We start from the raw sequence: 26,141 nt of genomic DNA, 5'->3' as shown, positions 1-26,141 counted from the left end.
CTTTGACACTGTTGGTTCAGTCGAAGCCGCAACGTTAGTCCCATCATCAATGCTTTTGTGTAGACTTGATGTTCGTCAGCCTCTGGAACGTACGTTCAGCTCGGAGGGCATTAGCTGTTTGCCTTTCCTTCTTGGCTGACATGTCTTGCCTGTGACTAACTGAGGGGTGGATGTGCTGAAGTGCTGTTTAGAAAGTGTTAACCTCTGTGTAATTAATTTTTGTTCATTGCTTTGAAACACAGGGTTTTCCCATGACGAGTAGGCAGCAACATTAATTAAAAATTTAAGCCTTGTTTGTCTTCAGCATAAGCTGTAAATAGCTGTTTAAAAAAAAAAAAGATAGTATCCTTTGGACAAAATGCACTCTTGTTTCTCCAACTCAAAACATTTATTTATTTAAGCAGAAATGATAAAGTTTGGGGAAATGATAGTGTACAATGAGCCACCGTCGATCATTAGTTTTGTGCGTGGGGAAGGGCTGTATGGAGGATTAGCTAACCACACAATGAAACGAGCAGTGTTGCATTTAATAAGTGTCAAAAGACATCAATTAACACCTGATGCAGAACTAGGCTACAAAATGGAGAGTTTTATATCTTAAAAAAAAAAAAAACACAAAGGTTTACTAATCAATACTGTATAAGAAAAAGGACAAAAAGGTTTGAAAATGTGTAAAGTAATAAATTGTAACAATATTTTAAATAAAGTTATATATTGGGAAAAAAGCTGTTGGGTTGATTTTCATTTATCACTTTCTACAGGACATAACATGAAGCATGAACTCGGTTTTGTCCATGTTGGCATTTATGTGAATGATCTTCCAGCTGGATTTTTTTTAACCAGCTGTTAAATGATAGAGCACTTCGGTCGTGTTTATCAATGTATAGATCCTCCTCCTCTCTGGTGAGACCTGGCCAATGTCAGGACATGGAGTGATAAAGCCACAGCAGTGCTCATCTGAGACCAATTAACTTCCTGAAGGAAGGAGACAAGTGCACTTAATAAGCTTTTAATGTCTTCAAGTTTGAATCAGTCAAAAAAAAAAAAACACAGTCATGCTGAATATATTGCTTTAATGAGTGTTTCCTATGTGAGCTGCCAAGCAAGGTGATGACCCTTCGCTTTCCAGAGACAGGGGAAACAATGTTATATACATATCTTGTATTGCTGAAGATCGGCAGTGCACTCGACTGTGCATTTATGCAAGTGAAGTTCAGATCCAGTCACGAGTGCTAAATCTTAAAAGTAAAATTGTTTGGCACAGGATGACTTGAGTCGAGGGGCTGAAGCTGATTTGACAGCGATTTGTGTTTTTCCTCAACACTTTTCTAACTGCACTTGCTCAGCCTGCTGGATGAGAAGTGAAGGCGTGCTGATCATGACAAGGAACAGATGTGACAGCTCGCTGGCAGGAAACATTTCAGTGTCCCTCATCCCCATTTCAGTAGCATTAGGACGTCTCAAATGAATAGAAATGCACGATGTCACTTCTCTGGATGTAAACCAGCGACAGAGCAGACCAAAGACGGGCTTGTGCCCGCTGCAGAGATCACATGTATTAATGGCTGGTGCTACTGTGATTAACTTTGTTCTTTATTACCCAGGCTCTCTTTGAAATTTCACATTTCCTGCCTGTAAACAGCCTCAGGTCTGCAGGAAAAGAAAAAAAAAAAAGCAGACACGCTGTACAGACATAACAGGTCCCATTGCAGAGAGCACAGCTGCTAATAAAAGGTCCACAGGCACATTATTCTAGCACAGGAACAGCCACAGTGACATTTTGATGGTCACATGCTGCACTGATCTTTGTCTTGTGTGCACCGTGCTCAACGGGTGCGGTTGCAGTCCGTGGAGAGGTGGTGGGAAACTGAGTTGTGAGGCACTATTCAACCCAAAAAAAACATACAGGCCTCCTAATGCACCCCGTGGAACCAAGCCCATAAAAGTGTTGTGTGCACTGGCACAGCTGACGTGGAAATACTCATCTCATTAGAGCTGTTTCACGTTGGCTGTATACTGAGCTGACAGCAGGCTGCCACCCCGACTTCACCACCTGCCCTCAACTTCTCTTTGTAACACCCAAGTCCGAAAGACGGTGGAATCAAATCTACACTTTGCAGCATTGACGCCCATTATCTGTCAGTTTTACCGGATACATTGTTAGTACTTATTAAGACTCTACAGACTGATAGTATCATTACTTACGTCTGTCTGTAGCCGACATTAGCAACACGCTATTCATTTACCAATAACCCCAACAATAGTACCTGGGGAAAATTTACATCTACTGTAAATGTTTAAAGAGACCCCGAGAAGTTTGCTTTTGGTTATAAAAGAGTCTCATATTATAACGATAAATATATCATTTTGTCTTTATAGTTATTTTGATATTATTATTTAGTGGTCAACTCGCCCAGCATTTCCTAGTTTCGGTTTCCTGGACGCTGCCCGGTGTGTGTCATGGGAATAACGCCACCGGATCGCTAGTTGGCATCGTTTATGGTCGGAACTACGACGGTATCTGATCGTCTTCGAACCTCCAACTTTCGTTCTTGATTAATGAAAACATTCTTGGCAAATGTTTTCGCTTTTCATCCATCTTGCACAGGTCCAAAAATTTCACCGAAAGTCCTCGTAGTCCCTTTAAAACCTTAGCCTGCTGGAACCTTTAAATGCTAATCTATATTATTATATTCATATAATTGTATGCAAGTTAAAAGTTTTTTTTTTGTTCTATGGCTAAGTTATTTAAACAAAGTCAGAAAACTTAAGTGTTTTGAAATATGAAGAATATGTTGGGGGAAAAAAATCATATTTTTTTAATTAGCTTCTTTTTAATCCAAATGTCACATCTACATATAGTATAAATGACCCCGTTCATAGTGTCATAATCAGATTGTTGTGATATTTACATAATAGTTTAATAAGAAAATCATGTTCAAAATGGTAGTTTCAGAGTTATTTAAAGCAGAAGTAAGCGATCCGGTCGTTTCGGCTAACTTCTTGTCAGCAGATGGAGTTAGCAGTCCCCGCCCTCGTCCCTACGTCACCACATGCACTGCATCCCTTGGCTGCACACACAGAGAGGACCGCCCCTTTATGCCGTTCTCTCTCCTCATTGGATAAAGGTTGTAGGATAAAGTTTTCTCCTCGGCTTACAGCAGAGCAGAGTGACTGACAGACCCGTGTTTCGGAGAAAAAACACTCTATGTAAGTGATTGCCGTCGGAAGATATAACTATTTAAGGCTTATATTAACACAAACATTCCGCTTACTTCTGCTTTAAACCAGAGGATTATTTGAAACAAAGTGTTGAAGCCTATATGAAAAATATTCACATTTTTAATCCAGATGAACTTGTTTTTTTTATCTAAATGTCGTGTCTACAAATAAACGAGTCAATCCGTAGTGTCATAATCAGATTGTGACACAAGGTACTCACAACTAAAGTGAGACCACGAAGTTAAGAGAGTTTAGGTCTACAGCCTCTCAGTGCTTCGTGTGCTTTGTAGTGGGGAGGAGGAGAGAGTGGAGCCTCTCGTCCCCTGAACAGTCGACTGATTTTAACTGTCAGGTTGGAATAATGTCCTCAGACCGTCAGAGTGGCTGCTTACCCACTGGTCACACCTGAGGGAAAATGTGTTAAGTCCTCTTAATGTCCACTTGTGTTGAGGCTTCAGTGAAAAGCCACGTGGGAGTCTCTCCAATGAGCCGTCCTCCGTGTTACACTCAGTCAGCTGTGGTGGTCTTTTTCCTGCCAGATTTATCCCTGTCTTCTTCTTGTGGGTTTATCTACGGATAAACCCACAAGTAAAGACGAGCAAATTGCTTTTTTTGTGTGTTTGTTCTTTGTCTGCGTCTCAGAACAGAAGGACGGATTTGAAATCTGAAAGAGCGTTATATAACAAAAACTTGTATAATTATGTCATATATAATTAAAAGAGATAACGGTTTCAAAACACCCTTCGCGCGCAGGCGTTCCAGATTATCCCTTGTTTGTTTTTCCACATTTTTAGCAAAACCATTCAAGTTGCACTGAATAACAACAATCCCCAGAGAGGGGCAACCACAGATGGGTTATAAATATGTCCTACAAACTGCAGCGGTGTATTGTGACATTTAAATGCAACACATCAAAATATATGTGCTTCATTTTCTTTCATTTTTCCCGATGGTTTAGTCCAGGGGTCATTGCTGTGATTTAATGTGGCTGTATAATGATGAGGACAATAGCAGGTGTCTGGATAAGGTCAGGCCACATTATGATTCTAAACCCGTTGCATTTTATCAGACAGATTCATCGCGACATTAAAGTGCATATAACGGCTCGGCTGACATGACATTTTTGCACCCTTTCTGGTTCCTCCGGTGGACTTTGGCACTGCTTCATAAAAAATTAATGAACAGACGAGTCTTTCTTAGTTCATTATTCACGGTGCAAGCGGCATACATAAAACTTCATTGATCCCCTCAGGTTTGAAATGGAGTAAAAAAAAAAAAAAAAAAAGTCCATATTAACTTAAGAGTTCATGTCTTTGCCGATTTTGGAGGTCATCAAGTGGGAATTTGTTTGTTTGGAAACTTGTGGTGTGGCTGAATCTGGAATAAGAAATCAGAAGTGCAGCCATCTAGAGACCAACCAACCAGCCACCCCTGACTTATTGGTTAAAAAGCCCCGTGTTCCTACGGGCGAACACCTCGCGTCCACTTAACCTTGTGACCGCGGCGGCCTGGGCCGGTTAAACGGCGGTCTGTAAAGTGAATGAATGTGGCTTGGCAGGATTAATCAAGCCTAACGACACATCTGTAGGTAGGCCTGCTGGGAGGAGGGAGCATCAATCACCGTCTGGACCATCTCTCTCTCTCTCTCTCTCTGTCTCTCTCTCTCTCTCTACCCCCCTCCCCACGCTTCTCGTCAGCTCTATCGACCAGCGCTTCGGGCCCTTGGTAATTAAAAGGCATTGATCGGCCTCAGCCACGGGATGCTGGGATACGATCATGCTGCACAGCACACGCCGGGACCTTTAGAGAGAACAGGTGTGCATAACATCTGAATATGTAAGAATATCGTACATATGTGTGTGTGTGTGTGTGTGTGTGACCCGGCCGTGTGCTGTGCAGATGTTTCTTCTCACATTTTGAATTTATGTGTTTTTTATGCCGGGCGTGTTTTTTGCCCTGTGTAATATCTCTCCCCGGTGTGTTTAGTCTGTTTTGAGCTCCACTTTCCTCCTGGTTCATTAGTATGCTCTGCAAGTTACTGCATCTTTTTAGCTTACATATCGCCAGCCTATTTACACACTCATGGAGCTGTTGGAGGCCTAATGTGCCTCCAGTGAGGTTCAGTGGAATTACCCATCTGGTAAAATATCTTTGGCCTCTAGGTCGGCACTCTCTTATTAAATGAGAATTGGGTGGGGAGAGGGAAAAAAACCAACAACAACAAACGATTGATTCTCTGCATATACGCAAAACCCTGAGGCTCATCTCCCCCACGGACACACACACACACACACACACACACACACAGTCTTCACACACACATTCTCTGTCTTCTTTTATTCCATCTGAGTGAACACAGTAAATCTAAGTGCTGCTAGATTGCAAGCGCTGCACATTTTTCGACCTCAGAGAGAGTGAGGGAGTTAGCCCGTCAAACAGGGAGCCTTGCCAGGGCTGAATAAGGACCAGCACGCTACTATAAATACACCCCCAGCCTCTTTACTCAGTCTGACACACTGACTGAGTGACACAGTAAAGGCCACACGCCAGCACGCATCGCCCCCACACTTGATGGACAAACAGTTGCATGAAAATATGTCTCTAATTTTCTGTTTATTTCCGTAGAATATATTTTCCCTTGTGGCGAGATATATTGCAGTGGCCTTTCATCTGATGTCTGTGACTGAGTTATGCTTGTCTGAGCGCCCATCTCCCCTCTCCCAGCCTCTGTCCCTCATAAATCCGATGAATTACCCAGTGTGCCCCCTCTTTCCCCCATTAACCCTCCCCTCCTTTTCCTCCCATCCCTCCCCCCAAACCCCTTCTCTCTCCTTCCTGAACGAGTGATCAATTAAGGCCCTGTCCACCTCGCGCTGCGCGTCAGCACTTTCTCTCCCCGTCTTATCCCCTCCCTTTGTCATTTTTCTTTTCTTTTTGGGTGTAGGGCCAGCCTCTGTCAACACAGAGAGATGAGGAGCAGAGAGCAAACCAAACAAAGGTGGTAGAAAACAGAAAGAGAGAATCCTTTATTTTCCCGAATGAGAAATGCTCTGTACAGATGTGAGTGTTGAGATGTCAGTATGTGCTGGAAGGAGAACATCCTTCTGCAAACCCCCCGGCAGGAAGTTTACTTTCTGCCTGCTAAGGAGGCTCGACTTTAGAGAGGAAGGAGAGAGGAGACAGAAGAAGAGACGGAGAGAGTTGGAGAGATAAGGTGTTTGTACAACTGCCTCTACACCCTGTGTAGCGGTTCACAGTGAGAGAACACATACAGATAGCCACAAGAGACAGAGGAGGTCAGGAATGCAGTAAACATGTTTTGTCTTTGTGTAAAAGGGGCGAGGGTGCAATATTTTTCTTATTGTCATCTTTAAATCCCATGAAAATACCAAAACCAACAACATAGTGATCCTGCTAATGAGGACTACAGCCTCATGTGTCTGTTGTCATATGTCAGCAACTGCGTTTATATGCACACCACGTTCCAAGTGAGGTCCATACTCTGGTTAAGGCAATGTTCAGAAATGACTATAGATCGGCTAGACATGTTCTTTCACCCATCCAAACACTTCATTATAATAATTTCTTTCAAAATATTAAGCATCACTAATGTTTCTCCCTTCCCCCCCCCAAAATGGCAGCTCTTCTTTGAAGAAGTCATGTTTCTATTAGTTTACATATGCTGATTTATCAGATGTAAACTTGATGGAAAAAATGCTGTGAAAGCTCTCCAATAGGAAGATTTAGTGCAATTCATTTGAATACATGTCTCAGTAATTACTCCACGCCGTAATTTGATTATTACTTAATCCGAACATGACCCCATATTCCAACTATGGTGACCAGAAACTGCTGTGCATGTAAACACAGTCAGCGTTGAGATGAACCGTACTGAGTCAATTGTATAGAAAACAAATGCATCGTTTGTGTAGAGATGGAAGTAACTTGTTGCATTTCTGTAACTGCAACATACTGTAACAACATACTTTTTGGAGTAGTTTTTAAAAATCAGCAAGGGATTGCGAGGGGCATGTTCAGACAGAACTAACTATGTGGTAAAATTGATTTTAGTGTTGTTATGTTGCCATGGTTAAGATTAGCATTTCATGTGCAGGGACAAAAAAAAGATCACAACGACCTAAATTATTCATGGATTTAATGTCTCAAATTAAACACACCTGCCATGACCAGCAGGTGCCTGCTGGGTCAGGCTAAACACTAGATGCTGAAACACTGAAGGTGGATCAACAGTGAAGTTTGATGCACAGCAGATTGTGAAGGGTTGCGAAGACTGATTGCTGTAGGTCAACAACTACTGTTGCCTGGCAACATTTCATTTTATCATCTGTAGCTGTCGTGGAGGTGATGTTATTTATGCATCTCCACCTGCTTTATTCTGCTGTTAATTCTCCAAGAAGCAGCAGATATTTGATTTATGTGCTGTGATATTGCTACGTTAAATCTAAGCCATGGTGTTCAGCTGTTGCTTTTACTTTTCCCAGCCCATATATATCAACGGTGATAGGCTAAATAACCAACATCTTTTAGTATAATGCACTTAAGCTCAACAGCATCACAGACCATCTCTTTTAAATTTATCATACAGTTGAGCTGACAACTCTCAACATTAATTTTAATAAAACTGTGCATTATAATCTTTAATAAGGGGGGATTTACTGCTGGACTGTCAACTGAGTGTGAATTATCAGTTGGCTACACTGGCTGCTAAATGTCTGGCTGAAATATACTGGTTGTTTTCAGTGCTGTTCTCACCTGGAACAGCACCTGTGCATTAAAATACCAATGTATGCACGCCTACATATTTGCTTTCAAGCCTAATGGTTTTATTATATGTTATTGGACAGTACACTTCTCCAGTACTCTTTTCTTTTCCATCTCTGTGTTAAAACTGCAGTACCCAGCTGAAGCGACATTTTTAGTAGTAGTTAATTCAAACGTTGTAATTGGTGCCTAAGGATTACGGTACCTCTTTATTACACCCAGTGTGGCGAAGTCTTGAGAAACAGGAATGTTGTAGTTTTGGATTTTTTTTTTCATGGGATTTGGCAGCTCCATCTTTGAAAGTTTTTTTTTTTTTAATTTTATTTTTGGCTTTTGAGGTCAACTCAGCAAAATTGAGGACATACTTCATTATGTCTCTGCTTACACTTTGAATGATGGTTGAAGAATGAGCTTTAGCATCCAGTTGCCGTCACTTCAGCACTTAAAGATGAGCTTTCGCTTTGTTCAGCATCAGCTATTGAAATGCAGGGTAAAGGCACAAAATAAACATTTGTTTTCACCAGCTGGGTTCTTTTCTGACAAAAAACACCTATGTAGGCTGTGTAGGCTGTGTAGGCTGCGTGCTTATATATGCATGACCCAATAAACAACAACTGCTGCTATTTATAGCTCAACTGCTGTTTTCACAAATACAGAAGAAGCCTGCCTTGGCAACTATTTATCTTGACATGTTTATTTATCAGCAGTCGTATACCACATGTAAACTAATATTATAAGAGGAGAATACGACTATCTTGAGTGATGCGCTGGGGAAAGAAATGCAGCAATTACCTGTGGTGAATTGCACAGAGGAGAGTTGTTATAGGTACACACGGAGGTGGATTTCTATTGCCTCTAGCTATTTTCAATGACTCATCCCTCTCTGATAATCTTGGGCTGTGTGCGTAATCACTCCCTCATTCACTATTCCCTGTGTATCAGACACTCAGTAGATTGCTCTATCGAGAGCAGGAGAATGAGATTTCAGAAATTTATGAATCATAATTTTGCCTCTTCAGCAACAGGTGCAGGGTCACACGATGGTCATTTCCACATGTGGATGTAAATTTGAGAAACACCACACTATGAAGTAAAAAAACAAGTAGATTAGGAATGTAATATAATTCAATTTCTGTTCATTATTAATTGCGTATGTGTGACACAACCTTGATCAGCCATCCTTGTCATTAAATCTTAACATTTAATGGGAATCAGCCACTTAACCCATCGACATCTGATGAAAGAGCCAAACTGAAGTGGGCTAACCGAACCTAACAATGAGCACATACATTCAAAGAGCTGAGCAGAGACACATTGAAGTCAGTTATGGTTGTCTGACTCTTGGTAAGTAGAGGGAAAATTTCATTCGCCTCAAAGGCAAAGTAATTTCAGATGTAACCACACATGATCTTTGGCTCAGGGCTGTAGTTTAAGTTTAAACCTTTTTAATCACCATTTAATTAAATGAGTCAATGAGTCAGTTTCATGAAAATACAGGTCTATTAAAACCTCATCTCTTATTTTAGATAAACATGAAAACACTCATGAAGCAGTAAGCCCCTAAAGGGATCTGACAAAGCCTTGTTGGGATGTTACTTCTCCATATTCATTTTAGGATTTTGAATGATCTTTGCCTTATTTGTGTCCCTCGTGTTCCTCTTTCATTTCATCTATTAAACCTTTAATGTGAAATCCGATGAGATCCCTTTGGTCTATTAGGACTCTGCCAGACACAGTTAGGAAGCTGCTTCATGAGTTATTATTGGTTCAGGCCAGTAGCTGCACTCTGGTGGTGGTGGTGCTGCTGCTACTGGCCACTGCGTTGATGACCAGTTAATTCAGTTTCTCCAGTCGTGATAAGCGCCGCAAACTCTGACCGCTGCCGAGGAGCTTTTGATCTCTGCTGATTGTTGCAGATTGGCAATCATCTCAAAGAGATAAGGCCTTGGAAATTCCAAGTGGTTTGCGAGCAGAGAGGGGGACTTCATCTTTTAAAAGCTTATTAGTCTTAAAGATTATCCGAGGTCTTTCAATTTGACTGTCATTAGATAGATGTGATTGAATAATAGATGAGAGCCTCCTCTTGTTCCCCTCCGCTGCAGCGTTCTTGATCCTCGGTCCACTTTTGTATATCCGAACATCGAGCTGCTTACTCCTCCGAAACTCCGCCTGTGTCTCGAGGGACGAGGTCTCGTTCCGTCTTGACCGCTCTTCTTTGTATGTCCTTGTGAAAGTCCTTTTCTCCACTCTCCACGCCCTCTCCTCCTCACATCACTTTAAACGATGCAGTCTTTTTTTCAACACGTGGGAGTGAAGGTCTGTCTTCTCCTGCGCGAGCAAATAAAACAGCCAAACGTCTGTCTCACTTATCCGCCTCTGTCTATTTTGCCCTCTTACTCTCTCAACCTCTCCCTTGCTTACTTAAGAGCTGGCTTACTTCACTTTACACTGGCTTTTCCTTTTCCCTGTGTGACTCATCTTTCCCTTAATTTCTAGGGAAAGTCTTTGAATTAAGCACAATCCATTTCACCTTGTCAAGAATCTGATAAAGCACCCTGCACACACTCTAATCTCATTTTGAAGACACACTGGATCCCTTTCCTCATCTGGTTTCTTCTTATATTTCAGTTACAAAACAGAATGTATTGCAAAGAAAACCATTTGTTTTTTTCTATTTCCCAGTTCCTCGCAATCACAAATCACTGAGCCTACAGTCCGCTGGAAATTGTGTTTCCTTGGATCGGGGCCCACTCCGTCTCTCATCCTATATTGAATTCCCTTCATCCATTCCTTCGCACTTCTCCTCCTCTTTTTTCCCTCTTTGCTTTCAAACGAAGTCCTTGGAAATAGCCTCCACAAAGTTTGGAGCAGACATGAGGATAGAGATGGTGCATATGATGTTGAAAACGCTGAACGCCACCAGACAAAGGCGGTCGATTACGGCGCCTGCAAATTTCCACTGGTCGGCCACGCTCTCAGCCTCGTCCTGCTCCCGGAAGCGGTCTGCCATGTAACGCACCTCCTCCAGGATGGCCTGTAGCTGGGGGTCTCCTATCCCCGTAGTCGAGCATCCTCCAAGCCCACCGGGTCCGCCTCCAAAGCCTCCGCCACTGGAGACGGTGCTGGGACAGCCGACAGTGTCCATGTTAGGGGTGGGAGGTGGCGGGGAGCTGCAGAACTGAGACGGCAGGTGTGGCGGTGGGCTTCCTGCCACCCGTGGAGCCCCCGCCGAGATGTTATTCCTCTGGAGGGGCTCCGAGAGCATCGAAGGGTCCTCCATGCTCTGGTAGCCCATGTAAAGAAGGTTGCCGTTGTTGTTGGCGCTGGACTGGGCGTGGAGGTGAGGGTGCCCCGCGTGGAGGGGCCCCGTCTGGAGAGGGGCCAGGTTCTGCGGGTGCAGCGGGTGGAGGGTGGGGTCTTGAGGGTTGGGGATGCTGCCGCTCTGGGAGCCGGAGGAGCAGCGCCGCAGATGGGGGGCACACGGGGGTCGCTCGGGGTCGTCGTTCTCTCCCGGCCGCTTCATGCGCAGGAACCACGCCACCCACTGCAGCAAGACGAGCTGCACCTGCAGAGAGAGAGAGAAGGACAATGGTGAAGATGAGGGGTGGGTGGAGGAAGGGGAGCAGCAGAAAAACACACAAAGAGGCAACGGAGAATATGAAAGAGCCATAAAGAGCCGAACAACCACCTACGCCATTTGACCTTCTCATAACACCAGTTAAGCCGGGCTAATAGCTTTATTTGTTGTGGACTGACGTAGGTGCCGTTTCCAGCGTTGCATTTAGTTTCAAAATGCAGCTGCACTCCAATAAGCAGAACCAGGGACGCCGAGTTAAAGTGCCTGAGGCAAAGAAGACTTTTTTCTTTTCTTTTTTGCCTTAACTGGATTCCCAGCAGACACGATTCATACAAAGGCAGCTTTAAATTGAAACTGTGGAATTATTGAGATTGACTGTCAGATTACTGTTCGGTGACCGTAATGAGCCGAGCAATAAACTGCAGCATTAAGATAAAAAGACGAGAGGCTGCTCACAAGTTATAGTACAAATTTTAAACCTTGGTTCTACTCTAATCTGTTTTCTTTTTGTCAGTCCTCTCCCTTTTTCTTTTTTCCCCCCCTCCCCTCCCCTCTCCTTGTTTCAGCCCTCCTCTCTCCTCTCTTTTCCATGTTTCCTCTCCACTTCAGTGGTGAATGGATTGCATTTATAAAGCATGTTTCTAATCTTAATAAGGACCACTTGAATGGCTTTACAATACTGGTCACATTCACCCAGTGACACACACATTCATACAACACTTGTTCTATGCAACACACTCCAACTCAAAACACTTCAAACAGTAGCTACACCATCAGAGGTCAGTATCTTGCCCAAGGACACTTTGACTTTGATTTCTATTCTCTCTTTGTCTTTCTTCTCCTTCTCTGGACACAAACTCCCAACATGTCCACTGAAAAGGACAACAGCATCCAGATGATCCAGATGGGTGTCTGGCATCTAATAAGAAGCTAATGTCCAGATGGCTGCTCAATTAGTCTCCACCAAGTGTGTTTACTGGCCAGGTAGCTGTCCCTGTTGTTGCTGCTGTTGCTGCTGTTTTTTTGTTGTTGTGTTTTTTTAGTCCGGGCTGCAATTATGAACTGTGCTGTTTCGATGCCCTCATCCAAACCACATCAATTAGCCTGTTAATTAGCCATCGGATTATCTGAGCAGGACATTCATCAACAGAATGGCCCTCCAATGTGTCGATGCACAGCATTTTGTACTCTCCCTCCCACAACCAAGCTATTTGTGTATTTATATATATTGATTAATGAAGACCTGTCAATTTTTCTCTACAGCCCAAACACTAATCACTAAATAAAATAGATCTTAAAATGCTCCAAATAATTCCATCATATATCATATTTGTTCAGCTGTGTTATATAATTATCAAGAAAATGTTCCTGTTAGCTGAGACCTTGTTTTAGGGAGGCGATTCCTCTAACCGTTTCCAATTGATTTTCATGTTTCATTATTTCAGCTCCTTTTTTCTGTATTTCATATTTTTGACATATTCTCAGTACAACAATATTTCTTTAAAAAAAAAAAACGATTGATGCATTTATAGCATTGAGCAGAGAGCAAGAAAATAAGAAAATGGAATGAGTTAAATCGAATCCACCCACATATCCAGGGTGATTTGAATCACACTCTAGTTAAAGTCTGTGGCGATGCATTTGATGAACACAGTCAGGCAGACTGACACTGCTGGATGAGTCACAGCTGAGGAAGTCAGAGAATAAAAAAATAGAAGAAAAAAAAACAGGAGAGACGCTGGCAGAGAAGCACAGGTAACGAGATTGAAAAAGGCAGAGTGATAATAATGCTGAAATAGAGAATAACAGATGGAATATATCATATCTGAAATAGGGGAGACCTACCAGATTTAACAAGCTGTAGGCTACAGCATGATGTATGTAACAGATGTATGTACCTTCAGCATAACACAGCCCCATGTTAATGTTGAAGAGAGTGAGCTCACCCATTTTGGCATGTTCCCTCCATTTGGATCATGGTGATGATACTGCAGAACCACCACTGTGGCGATGACTGACATCCCCACGATGATCATTATACTGGCAAAGTACTGACCTGGGAGAAGCGCAGTGAAGAGCAATGGGATATTTGTTTATTTATTGTCAAGTCATTCTACACACACACACACACAGTCATTTTTTCAAGTATATTTAAGCCTTTAATTGATACAACAGCTGTAGAGAGACAGGAATTGAACCGTGGCCACTGCAGCGATGACTATAGTCTCTGCATACCCCATTTTTAACTGGATTATTGACAGACCGATTTAGTATATCTCTATATTATGAAACGCTCACTTTCATGTTATTCACCTGTATTTTGTAGTCGAAGCATTACTTTCCCTCTGTTTCAAGCAGTGCAAGGTCGGTGAGAGGAGCTCCATCGATTGTTGCACAGTAACATGAATTTCTAAGGATTAGTTTCTCACACTTGCTTCTGGTTTCATTCAAGGTGAGCGCATTCTTTGTTAAATACCTTCAGATTTGCTCAACCCACTGCCTGCTAGTTGCCGCACTATATTTACAAAAACATCCAACAACAGACTGAGACGGCATCAGGCATCAAGTAATTCTTAATAAAACATTAAGCTAAAGGCAACACTCTGATGGTGATTACTCTGATTTTATTTTTCAAGTTTTTATTGACTAGGATTCGTGTCTTTGGGCAAACATGGCCGAGCATCTGTCTCTGGCAGTCAACTCACTAAACACAATTTCCAGCAATGTGCCTGCAATCAATTTACACAATTACATTTTCCAGTCAAGCAGATGGGTAAGATAAATTGTTTGGTTTTGTTCCCGTTTTATTTAGAGGCAGTTTGGCATTTTGCAGCTCTATCACTTTGTAACACTTATATGTTGTAACTGTGATTGTTTACTTTTAAAGGGATAGTTCACCCAAAATTCAAATTTCACTCATTATCTACTCACCCTCATGTCGACTAAGGGCTGGGAGAATTCTCCGTGCCTTCTCGGAGTTACGGGGGGGTCCGCGATGTGAATGATTGTGAATGGAGCTCACTTTTCTTCGTCCAAAAAGACACACCAAAAAATATCCAAATACCTCCATACTGCTCGTCTGTAATGTCCCTCTTGTATTGAAGCCCCGACATGAGAAATTGTTCCGCCGGTCAGTGCAAATCACGCGAGATTTGCACTGACACAGGAAGAGCAGACACTGGGAGCTTCCGTTACAAACAAGCTTAAAATATAGACTTATTTAATTTTTTTCGGAACAATTTCTCATTTCGGGGCTTCAATACAAGAGGGACATTACAGACGAGCAGTATGGAGGTATTTGGATGTTTTTTGGTGTGTCCTTTTGGACTAAGAAAAGTGAGCCCCATTCACAACCATTATATGGACAAATACTGCTGCGCGGATCCCCCCCCCCCCCCCCCCCCCCGTAACTCAAAGAAGGCACGGAGGACTCTGAAAATTCTCCCAGCCCTTAGTCGACATGAGGGTGAGTAGATAATGAGTGAAATTTGAATTTTGGGTGAACTATCCCTTTAAGCTTTAGTTTTGCATTTGGTGTTTTACTCATCTGAACTGATGCTCTGAGGGTTATGGGTGTGATAACCCCGGCAGATAGTGGTGACCTCTGTGACAACCTGTGAGTAGCATGGCTCTATGCTGTAGATGATGATGTCAGTCCGTCACTCAGTTTTTGTTTGCTGTAACATTATGGTAAACCTTACAGACTTTTTAAACATCGTCATTGTGCGCCTGTCGGCATGATGATATTAGCTTTTAGATCAAAGCACCACAGTAAGACACCGATGATGTGGCTGTCGGACTTGTTCATACAGTAGAGAGCAAATATTGATCGTCACTCTCAGATGGAGTATTTCTGAGCAAAACCTCTTCATGGCATACAACAAATCATTAAATGTTGTTATCAATAGGGTTTTAATTGGGTCTCATGAGGTCAGCGGAGAAATGTGCTCATTACTGTAAGGATCATGGGAACCAACTGGGAAAATAGACACAAGCTTTCACTGTTACAGTACATACCTATAAGAGGGACGGAATCGGATGTGGCAGGCATGATCTCTGCAACCAGCAGCATGAAAACAGTCAGGGACAGCAAGACGGTGATACCTAGATATATAGATAGATAGATAGATAGATAGATAGATAGATAGATAGATAGATAGATAGATAGATAGATAGATAGATAGATAGATAGATAGATAGATAGATAGATAGATAGATAGATAGATAGATAGATAGATAGATAGATAGAGAGATTTATTTCGAACTCCGGCTCCATAGCAAGACATAACACAACAACAGACACACAGCACAGACAATTAAAGAGAATAGAGCTAAAACATAGAGATAGAGGTTTACATCATTGATATCAAAAATAGAATTACTATAAAGTTTTAAAAAAAGACAACTGTGCCAGTGTCTCCAGAACAGATAGATAGATAGATAGATAGATAGATAGATAGATAGATAGATAGATAGATAGATAGATAGATAGATAGATAGATAGATAGATAGATAGATAGATAGATAGATAGATAGATAGATAGAAATACAATCACTATTGTGGTTTAGTGTCCTCCCCTGGGTCACTGCACTTTCTCATGAGAAACTACATTAGTGTGTTTTGATAAATGATCACTCTCAGGATGAGATCAGGTTCGATTTATGTAAATAAGCTAATGCCCGTACGGTGAATTACTTTTTGACATTATGTACCTCTGCAGCAGAAATTTCCCTCCGCGCAGCAAACACTCATTTTTTTTAACTTGTCCAAACACGGCGGCGTGCCTGCCTGCCCGCACATGAGCGCACACACACACACACACACACCCCCACCCCTCGTACGCTTCTGCACTGAAACTCATCTCCATCTTCATTTGTCCACCTCCACACTATCTGTCTCACTTCTCCTGCAGACAGAATTTAAGGAGTGCTTTGCTGGCATAACTGTCCCCATTCAGAAGCATTCAATTAAACTCGGAGGCTGCGAGATAAAATATGCATGCCCCTTAAGGATATTAAGAAAATTAAAGATGCTTTTATGTTGATTTTATCCCCCTCTGCAATGACACTTGTTCTTTTTTTAAAAAGCATGCTACTCTAACCCTAAAGGCCCGGCCACTTTGTCCCCGTGTCCTCCCTTTCCGGCAAAGTGACAAGAGTATTTTCCTGGAAGGCAGTGTGTAAGCTCTCTCTCCCTAATCAATTCACTAGCCTTAATTACATCAATAGGTTAACTGGCCGTGTGTGAAAGGGTTGGCATTTTTTTTCTGTTGAGAAATGCTGCGTAATGCATCCTGTATTGATGCTGAAGATACTTTGACAATGGTGTCGCTGCCTCACTCTGAGTTCCCTCCCTCGCAGACATGAGTCAAATAGTATTTACAAAATAAAGACAAACCACAGGCATTTATCTGTTTTCTTTTGTGGGTGTACTCAATGAGCGATGAGACCAGCACAAAGCCCATGTCACAAAGAGTCAGTTAATTATTATTTTCATCATCAACTATTCTGCTCACTATTTTCTCAATAAATGTGATTAATTTTTTTTGTCTTCAATACGTTAGAAATGAAATGCTGCGTCTTTTGTGTGACAAACAGCCTGTAGTCAAAAGATATTCTAATTCAATATGATGTGAAACAATACATTATGAAATCAAATCACACTTAACAACGTTTTTACCCGGAAAAACAACTAATTGATTTTAATTTTTCTGTCTATTTGATTAATTGACTTATCTCCACTCAGAGAAGTTAAATTACCTAGAGCTTTTATTATCCTGATGAAATGAACATTGTTTCTAAACAGGTTGAAGCAGATAATTGAATTTATTTGCAGCTGTAGTTTGTTTGGATTACTGCTTCCCCTCTCTCTCTCTCAGTCTGTTGTTGTGCTGTTTGATCGTCTCCCACTTTTTCGTCTTTATCATTCCTCCCTCTCTCTCTTGGACTCTCCTCTCTCATCCTTCTCCAATACTCCACCTGTCTCTGCTCTCTTTTCCCTGCCTTCCCACATCTATCCATCTCTGTTCCTCCTCCTCACATTTCTCATCTTTTTTTTAATCCTGTAATCCCTCTCCTCTCTCAGCTCCGCTGTCTCTTCCTCTGGCTCTTTCATGCCTCCCCACAGTCTTCAGGACCACTCTTTCTCTTTTTTTTGCCTTACAAGAAAGGTTTGCCTGTTGTGAACACTATCTATCATGTACATATGTACAACACACCTGAGAGCATGGGATTCGTTCATGGGTAGTTCATGGGTAGGTTGGGTGTTGAGTGTAGACCACCCAAACTAGATTTATACTCTAACAATCATCATCTTTATTATAGATTCCTCATAGATTACTATATTAACTTGAGAGATAAACAAACCATGAATACTAAATATGAAAGATAAGTAAATCAGATTTTTCTTTAAAACAGAGTTTCTCTTTCTATTGCACTAAAGTACCTTGTCTTATACCTTAGTTAGTTGTGTGCACTTGCTTATAAAACTTTTGCAAAAATATTTGTGAAATGATTTTGAAACCTGCATTATTCAAATCCATTTTTTACAACCTAGTTCGTCTCTAATCCTTGCTGTTGGGAAGTTGCTGCTGGAAATGCAGACTCGCACACAGAAACGTGGCTCCATAGAGATTCATAGATCTCCACAGCATACCTTTAAAAGTGAATAGACTTTTTTTTTTATACTTATAAAGGTGGGATTAACAAAAACACCGATCGGCATGTTTGATTTTTTTGATGGACATTGGAACTAACAGTCCCAGTTGTCCCACTTCTCGCTGCCTTCTCGCTCCACTGCTTCCGCCTTTCATGCATCTGTTTCATCTGTTTTCCACTCACCCAGCGAGATCTTCTCCCCAGAGTCGGCTGGCAGCACAAAGATGAGCAGAGTCATAGAAGAGAGCAGCACGCAGGGGATGAGCAGGTTCAGGGCGTAGTAGAGAGTCCGCCGCCGGATTGTCACAACAAACGTCACATCTGGGTAGGGCTCCTTACAGCAGTCATAGAAAGCCTCGTTTCTGGTGCCTGGGACTCCTGGAGGAGAAGGGACAGAGAGATATTCATTTGTTGTGGAAATTTTCTTATTCTGTGGAAGTCTGTTAGAATGAAGTTAACCCTGTGTCTTATGACTGTATTGTTAATTCCTGTAGGAGAACATGTGTTGTACTTGATTACTTTATTTCTGTATCTTTCCTTATGACTGTTGATGAGATTGCCAGAGGTTTAGGTAGTGAGTAGTGGGCAGCAAGCACTGGTCAGTGGGCACAACCCTGAGCTGTGAGACTGCCGTGTGGTTCTGTGTTGTGTCCCTCTCTATATAGAGAATTAAATCATTGCGCATGATATTTCATTGATTGTTTTTTGACACCCAACAGGCAGACCTAAACAGTTTATTTACCCCATGACTAGGACCCAATCCAAAGGTTTTGGCTCTACTCACCTACTAGGTCCCATTCTCCATTGGACATGTACCCTGAAATATCAGCATCATTCATCTGAAGGTCCAGCAGCCAGCCGTCATACGTCCAAGAGCCGAACTTCAGCTCACATCTCTGGATGTCAAAGGGAAACCAGCGAACATCCACGTTGCATGTGCTCATAAAGATTCCTGAGGAAAAGGTAGAAGAGACAAAAAAAAAAAGAAAACAGAGGGAAGAGTGTTAGAGCTGAACAATCAATTCGCTAAACAACAATATTGACCCCTGTGGTTTCCTGTACTCAGGGCGACAAGGGAAAGATCTGAGGACTACATGTTTTGGGCAGAAAGCCTGTCTTGAATATCAAGATGCTTATCAGACGGAATCATTTATTTATTTCATATCTCACCAGCTCCAAAACTCAATAATTAACTCAACCGCCTAATATTTCTTTATATTGAGGTGTAGGAAAATGCTGCACCATAACCAAGAATGCACACCGCAATGAGATTTGTATTAACGTCGTGCAGGTCTTCTGGGAGTTTACTTTCTCTAAATTGAGTTCAGAGCCTTAGAGAAGTGAATGCAAAGAAATAACCTCCCATCAAAGAAATGCCTATAAAAAACAACTTGGCGGCAGCATTGTCACTCACAGCTTTCAGATATTCTCCTCTGCAAACAAATGTTGTTTGTGTGCGCTGTCTGCACACACAGCTGTTACCTAAGCCTCAGCAAAAGAAGGAAACATCAACAGTGACACTGAGAAAAAAAGATTATGCACAGCACCCTAATCAGATTACCACTTTTATAATGCAAAATGAATGCACTCACTGGGATATGCACAGGCACATGCGAGCACAAAATCATGAGGACACACTTGCATGCTGTGGTTTCCACCCCCAGATGAAATCAAAAAAAAAAAAAAAATCACAATGATCCTCACAGTGGTGGCTGGCAGACTCCAGCCCTTAAAGTAATTACTGGGAATAAATGAATCAAGCCTGTTTAGACATTCAGACGCACACACAGAACCAAAATGCCAATGAAGCCCTACAGATCTCAAAGGCATTCATTATGAGGCTGCCGACATGCAATTCAGCCTTCAGACTGGAATAAAAGCAGAGATTGGAGGAAAATATAACGAGGTTAGCAGGTTGCCTCTTTCAAAGCAAAGGTTGATCACAAAAATGACGCCAAATTAAGCAGCAGCTACAAATTTGCTCCATGCTATAAAATTCTGTTGCTAACGTCAACTCTGCCGCCATCACTTAATGGGGATGATGTCTTTATAATTGCTCCCATTATGAGCTCCTGAGACAGTAACCCCTTAATAAATTACACTGATCAGTTCAAAGTGGTTGTCTGCTTTTGAAGTCCACTGCTCTGTTTTCCGTCATGTGCAGTGTATTTAAAAAAAAAAAACCTTGCCTGTCTCCACAGATATCCAGTAACCTTGAAGCAAAACACTCACAAACAAGACACCTGGATTATTTTTCCTCCCTGCAGTTTGAAAATAAAAATCTCTCTCTTGCAGCACATGCAGCTCCCAAAATAAAACTCATAATTCTGGGAGAAAAAAAAACACACACACACACACACTTCCCATGGAGGCATTACAAGGCCCAGAGACAAGATTACATTTCTCCAAATGTCACCTAACATAGATATGAGCTTTAAAAAAAAAGAAGAAAAACCTGTTACAACTGTTCTCCCATGTTCAGTTAAATCAAACCACACCAGCAGGAACACCTTTGCCTCTGCAGCAACAAGAGGAATCCTGCAAATAACAGTATGCAGCGCACACCTGCTACAATGTCTTTAAATAATTTACCGTGTGTCAAGCTCCTGCTCCGTGGCTGCCACCCACAGACCTGTTGCCTTTTATTTACTGACGATAACCAGCCTGAATAGAGCTCAGCAACTGCAACCAGACTTGTGTGAGGGAGTAAAGAAAGCTGGCTCTCCGTTTTTTTCTTTTCATTTATCTACTTTTTTTGCCCCCCGCCTTCGGTTTTTTTTTCCAGTAACTCTGCTCTCTTCCTGCTCCATCTCTTCATCCTGTTTTGCGGTAAAACGTCTCCTCCTCTTATTGTACCAAACCGGAGCGCTATCGTTTTATTCTCCCCCTAATTGGCTCTCATCCAGATCGCAGCATTAAAGCGCTGTATTTACATCCAGCAGAAGCCTATTAATAAACATGGAACACTGAATAGAACTGATAGGGCGGCTTTCTGAGCTCACAATCCTCCACTTTTTTACTTCAGAGGGCAATTTAAACTCAGCCGCCTCTAACACCAGGGATTCAACCTGAGCTCGCTATAATCTTGTGAATAAAGAAATGACAAGAGAAAATACAAAGTCAGAGACATGAGCAAACCCATGGGAGCAGTTACTTTCACAGCCTTGCACGGGTCTTGCGTTTGGCTTAAGACAGGAAGCGGAGGAAGCGAGCGAGCATCTCCTATTTATAGGCGTTACTCAGCACTAGGGAATCTGTTACCAGTCAGTGAAAAAAGGGATGTTGTTTTAAACTAATAGAATATTAATATCAAGTGTACAAAACAGGCGAGACATGCAGAGATTGCAGAATGAGATGCCTCCTTTGCACCGCAGGGAGAAGAGGAAGTGATATGATGGGAGTAATGGATGAATGATAGTGAGAGTGAATGGGAGAAAAAAAAACTAGGAGAGACTCACTCACCTGGGGGTAGATACTCGGCGTAGCCACTGGAGTTCACCAGAACATTGGTCTTAAAGGTGGAGTCAAAGTCGTCATCTGCACTGCGGATGGACAGGAGAGGGAGTGACACTATTTGTTGAAATATAATGTGTGTGTGTGTTAAGTGTGTGTTTGAGGTGTGTTTTTAGACGTGTGTGCATGTTTTACCTGTTGTAGAGCAGGATGTCTGGCGTCCAGATCTGATCTGTGGTGAAACGGAGGTTTTTAACCCCGGGGTATTCACTCTGGTTCCACTGGAGGTAGTGGTCGTACCAACTCTTAAACACACAAACACAGACACAATCTGTATTTGACCAGGCCGCTTCATCCAAACCCTCCGTTTTTCATTTCAGAAATAAGTCATGGATAATTCAGGCAAAATATGTGTATACCAGTGTATTTATTTCATGACAAACGTGAGGTTTAACTGAAAAGCAGCCCCAAATTTATCTACATTTCGGAATCACTATTGCAGGATTCAAATAGTAGGTCATTCCTTATCACTAGTTCATGTAAAAACATTTTTTAAACCACCTAAACCCATGACAGGAGCAAATTCATTATCACCTCAAACATTCACAGTGTCTCAGGGGCTCTTACCATCCGCAGCCATATGTTAGTGGTTAACACCTGGTTCTTCTCATCCTGAAAAACATTAAACATTTCTTAGAAATAATTTGCTCTGTAAACCAAAGATAATGGGGCTGAATATGTAAAGCTGCAATCCACAAACATTTCTTTAAAGCCTGCCGAGATCACCATTATTATCATTAACATGACAGCTCAGGCGTAAACAAACAGAACGCTTAAAGTGGCACCAAGCTATGATGTTTTCAGGCAATGCATCCATCCGTAGAGTCAAAACTGATTTCCATATTAATTATCAAAACAAGATTAGAGTTGGCAAATGCTTATTATTTTTTGTAGAGAAAAAAAAATGCAAGATTTAAAACATAACATATCTGTATTTGAGAAATATATTTTCACACCTACCACATCCATGATCTGTACCAGACTGAGGGAGAAGACGACGGTGAGAGGGTGCGAGTCGTTTCCCACGGGGCGCTCCATCCGGTTGTAGTCTTTCAGGAGATTCTTCAGCAGGTTCCTCTGGTGAGGGCCCTGCACCGACACTGGATACGTGGACAAAATTGGGAGAGTTTAAATCAGAGACACACATCTAATCACAAGACATTTTCATTCGCCCCTGGTGGCAGATTAACACTTTGTAAAAATGATACCATTCTTCCAGGAAAACCTCAGTGAACGCAAATGAGACTGTGAGATGGGATAACAGCCCAGCAGGGATGGAGACGTTAAAATAGAGAAGAAAAAAAGCATGTTTCTGATCAAATCAGACAATTTATCACCCAGGAACTGAACTTTATCTATAAATATATTCAAAAGACTGAAAAAAGAGGAGACAAGTGTTAGGGAAACTGGAAAGTTAATGATGAAATTAGCAGAAATAAAAATGGATCTTTCATCATTAGTCACACTTATCTTGACATTTATGGTTTTAGCTTTGCAAATGAAGCATGGAGTTGAGGTGCAGCTCCTTCAGTCAGGCTGAAATATTTAACAATGAGACTGAAAATACAGATGGAAATTACAGAGAGGGGAGAAAATCATAGGGAGCAGAGTGTAAACAGGATGTAATTAGAAAAATGTGAGATGTCTTGTCAGTGCATAATTGGCAATAATGAAATAATAATTACATTTGTTTAAAAAGCTTGGAGGTGATACACATAAAACAATGAATAAAGATATTCAAGCGCTGTCAAAACAAAGAAAGGGCTTAAAGGTAGACTGCACTGGGAGCCACCAAAGTACAGTTTAACATTTAAGGATCTCCATTTCTGGCCCGAATTCTTCATTTTATGTTCCATTCAGGTAGATTTCCCAACATTTTTTTAATGTCTCACATTGATGCAACAGTAAAACGGATGTCTTGGTTTGGGAATTTCCCCATCTGGTGTCAAATGTACAAGAAAAACAGATGCAGAATGCACTGTGGTTATGACATTGTCAAGCTGCATGGATTTTTTTGTTTTGTTTGTTTCTGATTTTGAATCTGTTTAAGTGAAGTTTCAGTGATCCATTGGTTCTAGGTTTAAGTCTCGCTGGAGCAATGGCAGTGCTTCCCTTATCGGCCAAATAAATGCGTAACATACTGTAGAAGTAAAGGTGCAGCTCTGGATGTTTATGTAACGCTGCTCTCTTTAACATTCAGTTACAAAAATATGCTCTGAAACTTTCACCCCCCGGAGTCGTCCTTTTTCTTATTTGCACTACTTTCTGGCCTGAAATGCCTTCTTTTTTTAAAAACAAAAACAAATTGTTAAGCATTTCATTGCTTGTGCATCTGCCTGTGGGGCAAGTTCACCCACTCTCCTCTCATCTCTGTCATCCACTGCTTGCCTTTACATTCAGCTACGACTTCTGCTACTCAGAGCCTCGTCAGCTCGGCTGCAGCAACACGTCCACAACACAACAGGCAAAGCAGCCAAGATGGAAGATTGCAGGATTTATATGTGCATTTTAATTGATCGGTGACCTGTTTCCTGTGGGGATATGAGCCTCTGACATGCACACACACACTTGTGCAAGAGCAGGGTTGAGGAATGACAGGGGGGGAAAAAAAGCAATGAAATGTGATGAGTGCTGCCTCTGATTCTTTTACACAGTGTTTCTGTCATCTGCCTCACTGCACAGACAAGATGTCAATCTGTCTGTTCAGACATCTCCAGCAGAGGAATGCGATGCATAGTTCAAGACACCATGTGTGTCTAGAAAAATAACAGCACAGTTATGAAAAAATCCCAGAGATGTAAACAAGTGAGCAAACAGGTGAGTCCGATTCTCACTTTTCATTTTTAGCTCGACTTTAAAATCTTCAAATCCTGTATTCTTCACAGATCATGTGTCAAAACCACCGACTCCTATTTCATGATTTTCCAACAAAATAACACTTTGAGACAAAAGTGCAGCTGCTGCAATCCGGTTCCTGAAAACACAGTGAAAGACGGAGAAACAGGCGGTCAGGCTCACCGTGAATCAAAGCAGAGAATCCAGAGAGGAGCAGAGCCACCGAGTGCCACATCCTGGTGGTGGGGAGCAGGAGAAGAGGGGGAGGCAGAAGAGGAAAAGCTCCGGACGTTGGAAGAGAAGGAGGAGGATAAGGAGGAGGAGGAGGGTAGGGAGGAGAGGAGAGGAGAGGGAGGTCTGACTCAGGAAGCTGCTGGAAAACCCCCAGTCTGCATCCAGTCGGCAACCGAGGGAAGGAGTGTGAGCGTGTGCTGGAGGAGAGGGAGCGCAAGAGGAGGGGGAGATGCTCTCTCTCTCTCTCTCTCTCTCTCTCTCTCGCTCTCTCTCCCCCTGCCTCCCTGTCTCTCTGGGAGGTGGGACTAAAATGGAGAGCACAAGAGAGAGAAAAATGTCAGTGATGGGGGTGAAGGGTTGAAGATGGAGCAGGAGGTTTTAATTGGTGTGCAGCCATGAGTTGACCTCACTATAAACACAAAAAGGAAAAACAAGATGCTTTTAGAACATCTCAACACTAATGGAGAACTGACTGAGGATGGTAAAGTGTAAAAAATAAAAATAAAAAAAAACCAAAAACAGTGCAAAGTAACCATGGCAAAACATGTCAGCAGCGACAACGCAGAAATAAGGAGGGGTAGCTGTTCAGTGCTCAATCTGTGCATACAAATATGCATGAAGAAGCCGTGGGAGCAACAAAGATGGTTGAGCCACTGACTGACCCGATTTGCTGCAAATTAAAGACCTTTTTCAAACTGAGTACAAAGATTTACATGTAAAAAAAAAAATATTTAATTTGCTTCCCTGCAGTGAAAAGCTGTCTTCCTTAAAAACGTGGAGATGGAAACTATATGAGCTACATTACTGTGTGAAACTTCAGTCATTTTTGAGGCCCCTGTATCTTATCTTATCTTTCATTCCTTGTTAACATGAAGCATGACGTGTCACCAATATATAGCTGCTGGTCACACATATGATAACACACCACAGTGGTTACGGTCACGCACTACTGGAGAGGGAACTGTCTGTCTGACTGTGTGTGTGTATGTGTGTGTGTGTGTGTGTGTGTGAGAGAGAGAGAGAGAGAGCTTCCCCCTCTGTGGGGGGCGAGCTTTGAATCAGCGCGGCCGATGGACTCCAGTTTAATTGAGAAAGTGCTGGGCTCTGCAGGAGGGCAATGGCAATGTGCATAGTTAAACTCTACTTCTCATTTGTCCTCACGAAATGCTGATGCAAGGGCAGAGGCAGCGAGAAACCAGAAGACTGAGAGAGAGAGAGAGAGAGAGAGAGAGAGGAAGAGGGGGGAGGGAGGAGGAGGAGGAAGGAAGAGTTGGACTGTATAATAGATTACCCTATTACTTCTACTGCCCTTCGGAATTAC

General features: G+C 42.1%; 1 protein-coding gene across 1 annotated transcript; it reads right to left on the bottom strand.

Moving 5' to 3' along the window:
• Positions 1–10,831: 10,831 nt before the first annotated feature.
• Positions 10,832–24,821, bottom strand: chrna11 (cholinergic receptor, nicotinic, alpha 11; the record flags this gene model as incomplete). Its single annotated transcript, XM_083981760.1, has 10 exons — positions 10,832–11,569; positions 13,528–13,637; positions 15,599–15,685; positions 18,422–18,616; positions 19,023–19,190; positions 21,701–21,780; positions 21,887–21,996; positions 22,319–22,363; positions 22,712–22,851; positions 24,770–24,821. 10 exons carry the CDS (start codon positions 24,819–24,821, stop codon positions 10,832–10,834), a joined length of 1,725 nt encoding a protein of 574 aa, XP_083837886.1.
• Between the last annotated feature and the right edge of the window lie 1,320 nt (positions 24,822–26,141).

Source organism: Trachurus trachurus (genome assembly GCF_905171665.1).
Source record: "Trachurus trachurus genome assembly, chromosome: 11".
NCBI lineage: Eukaryota > Metazoa > Chordata > Actinopteri > Carangiformes > Carangidae > Trachurus > Trachurus trachurus.
Note: the sequence above shows the minus strand (reverse complement) of the source record. Positions and strands in the feature narration are given on the sequence as shown.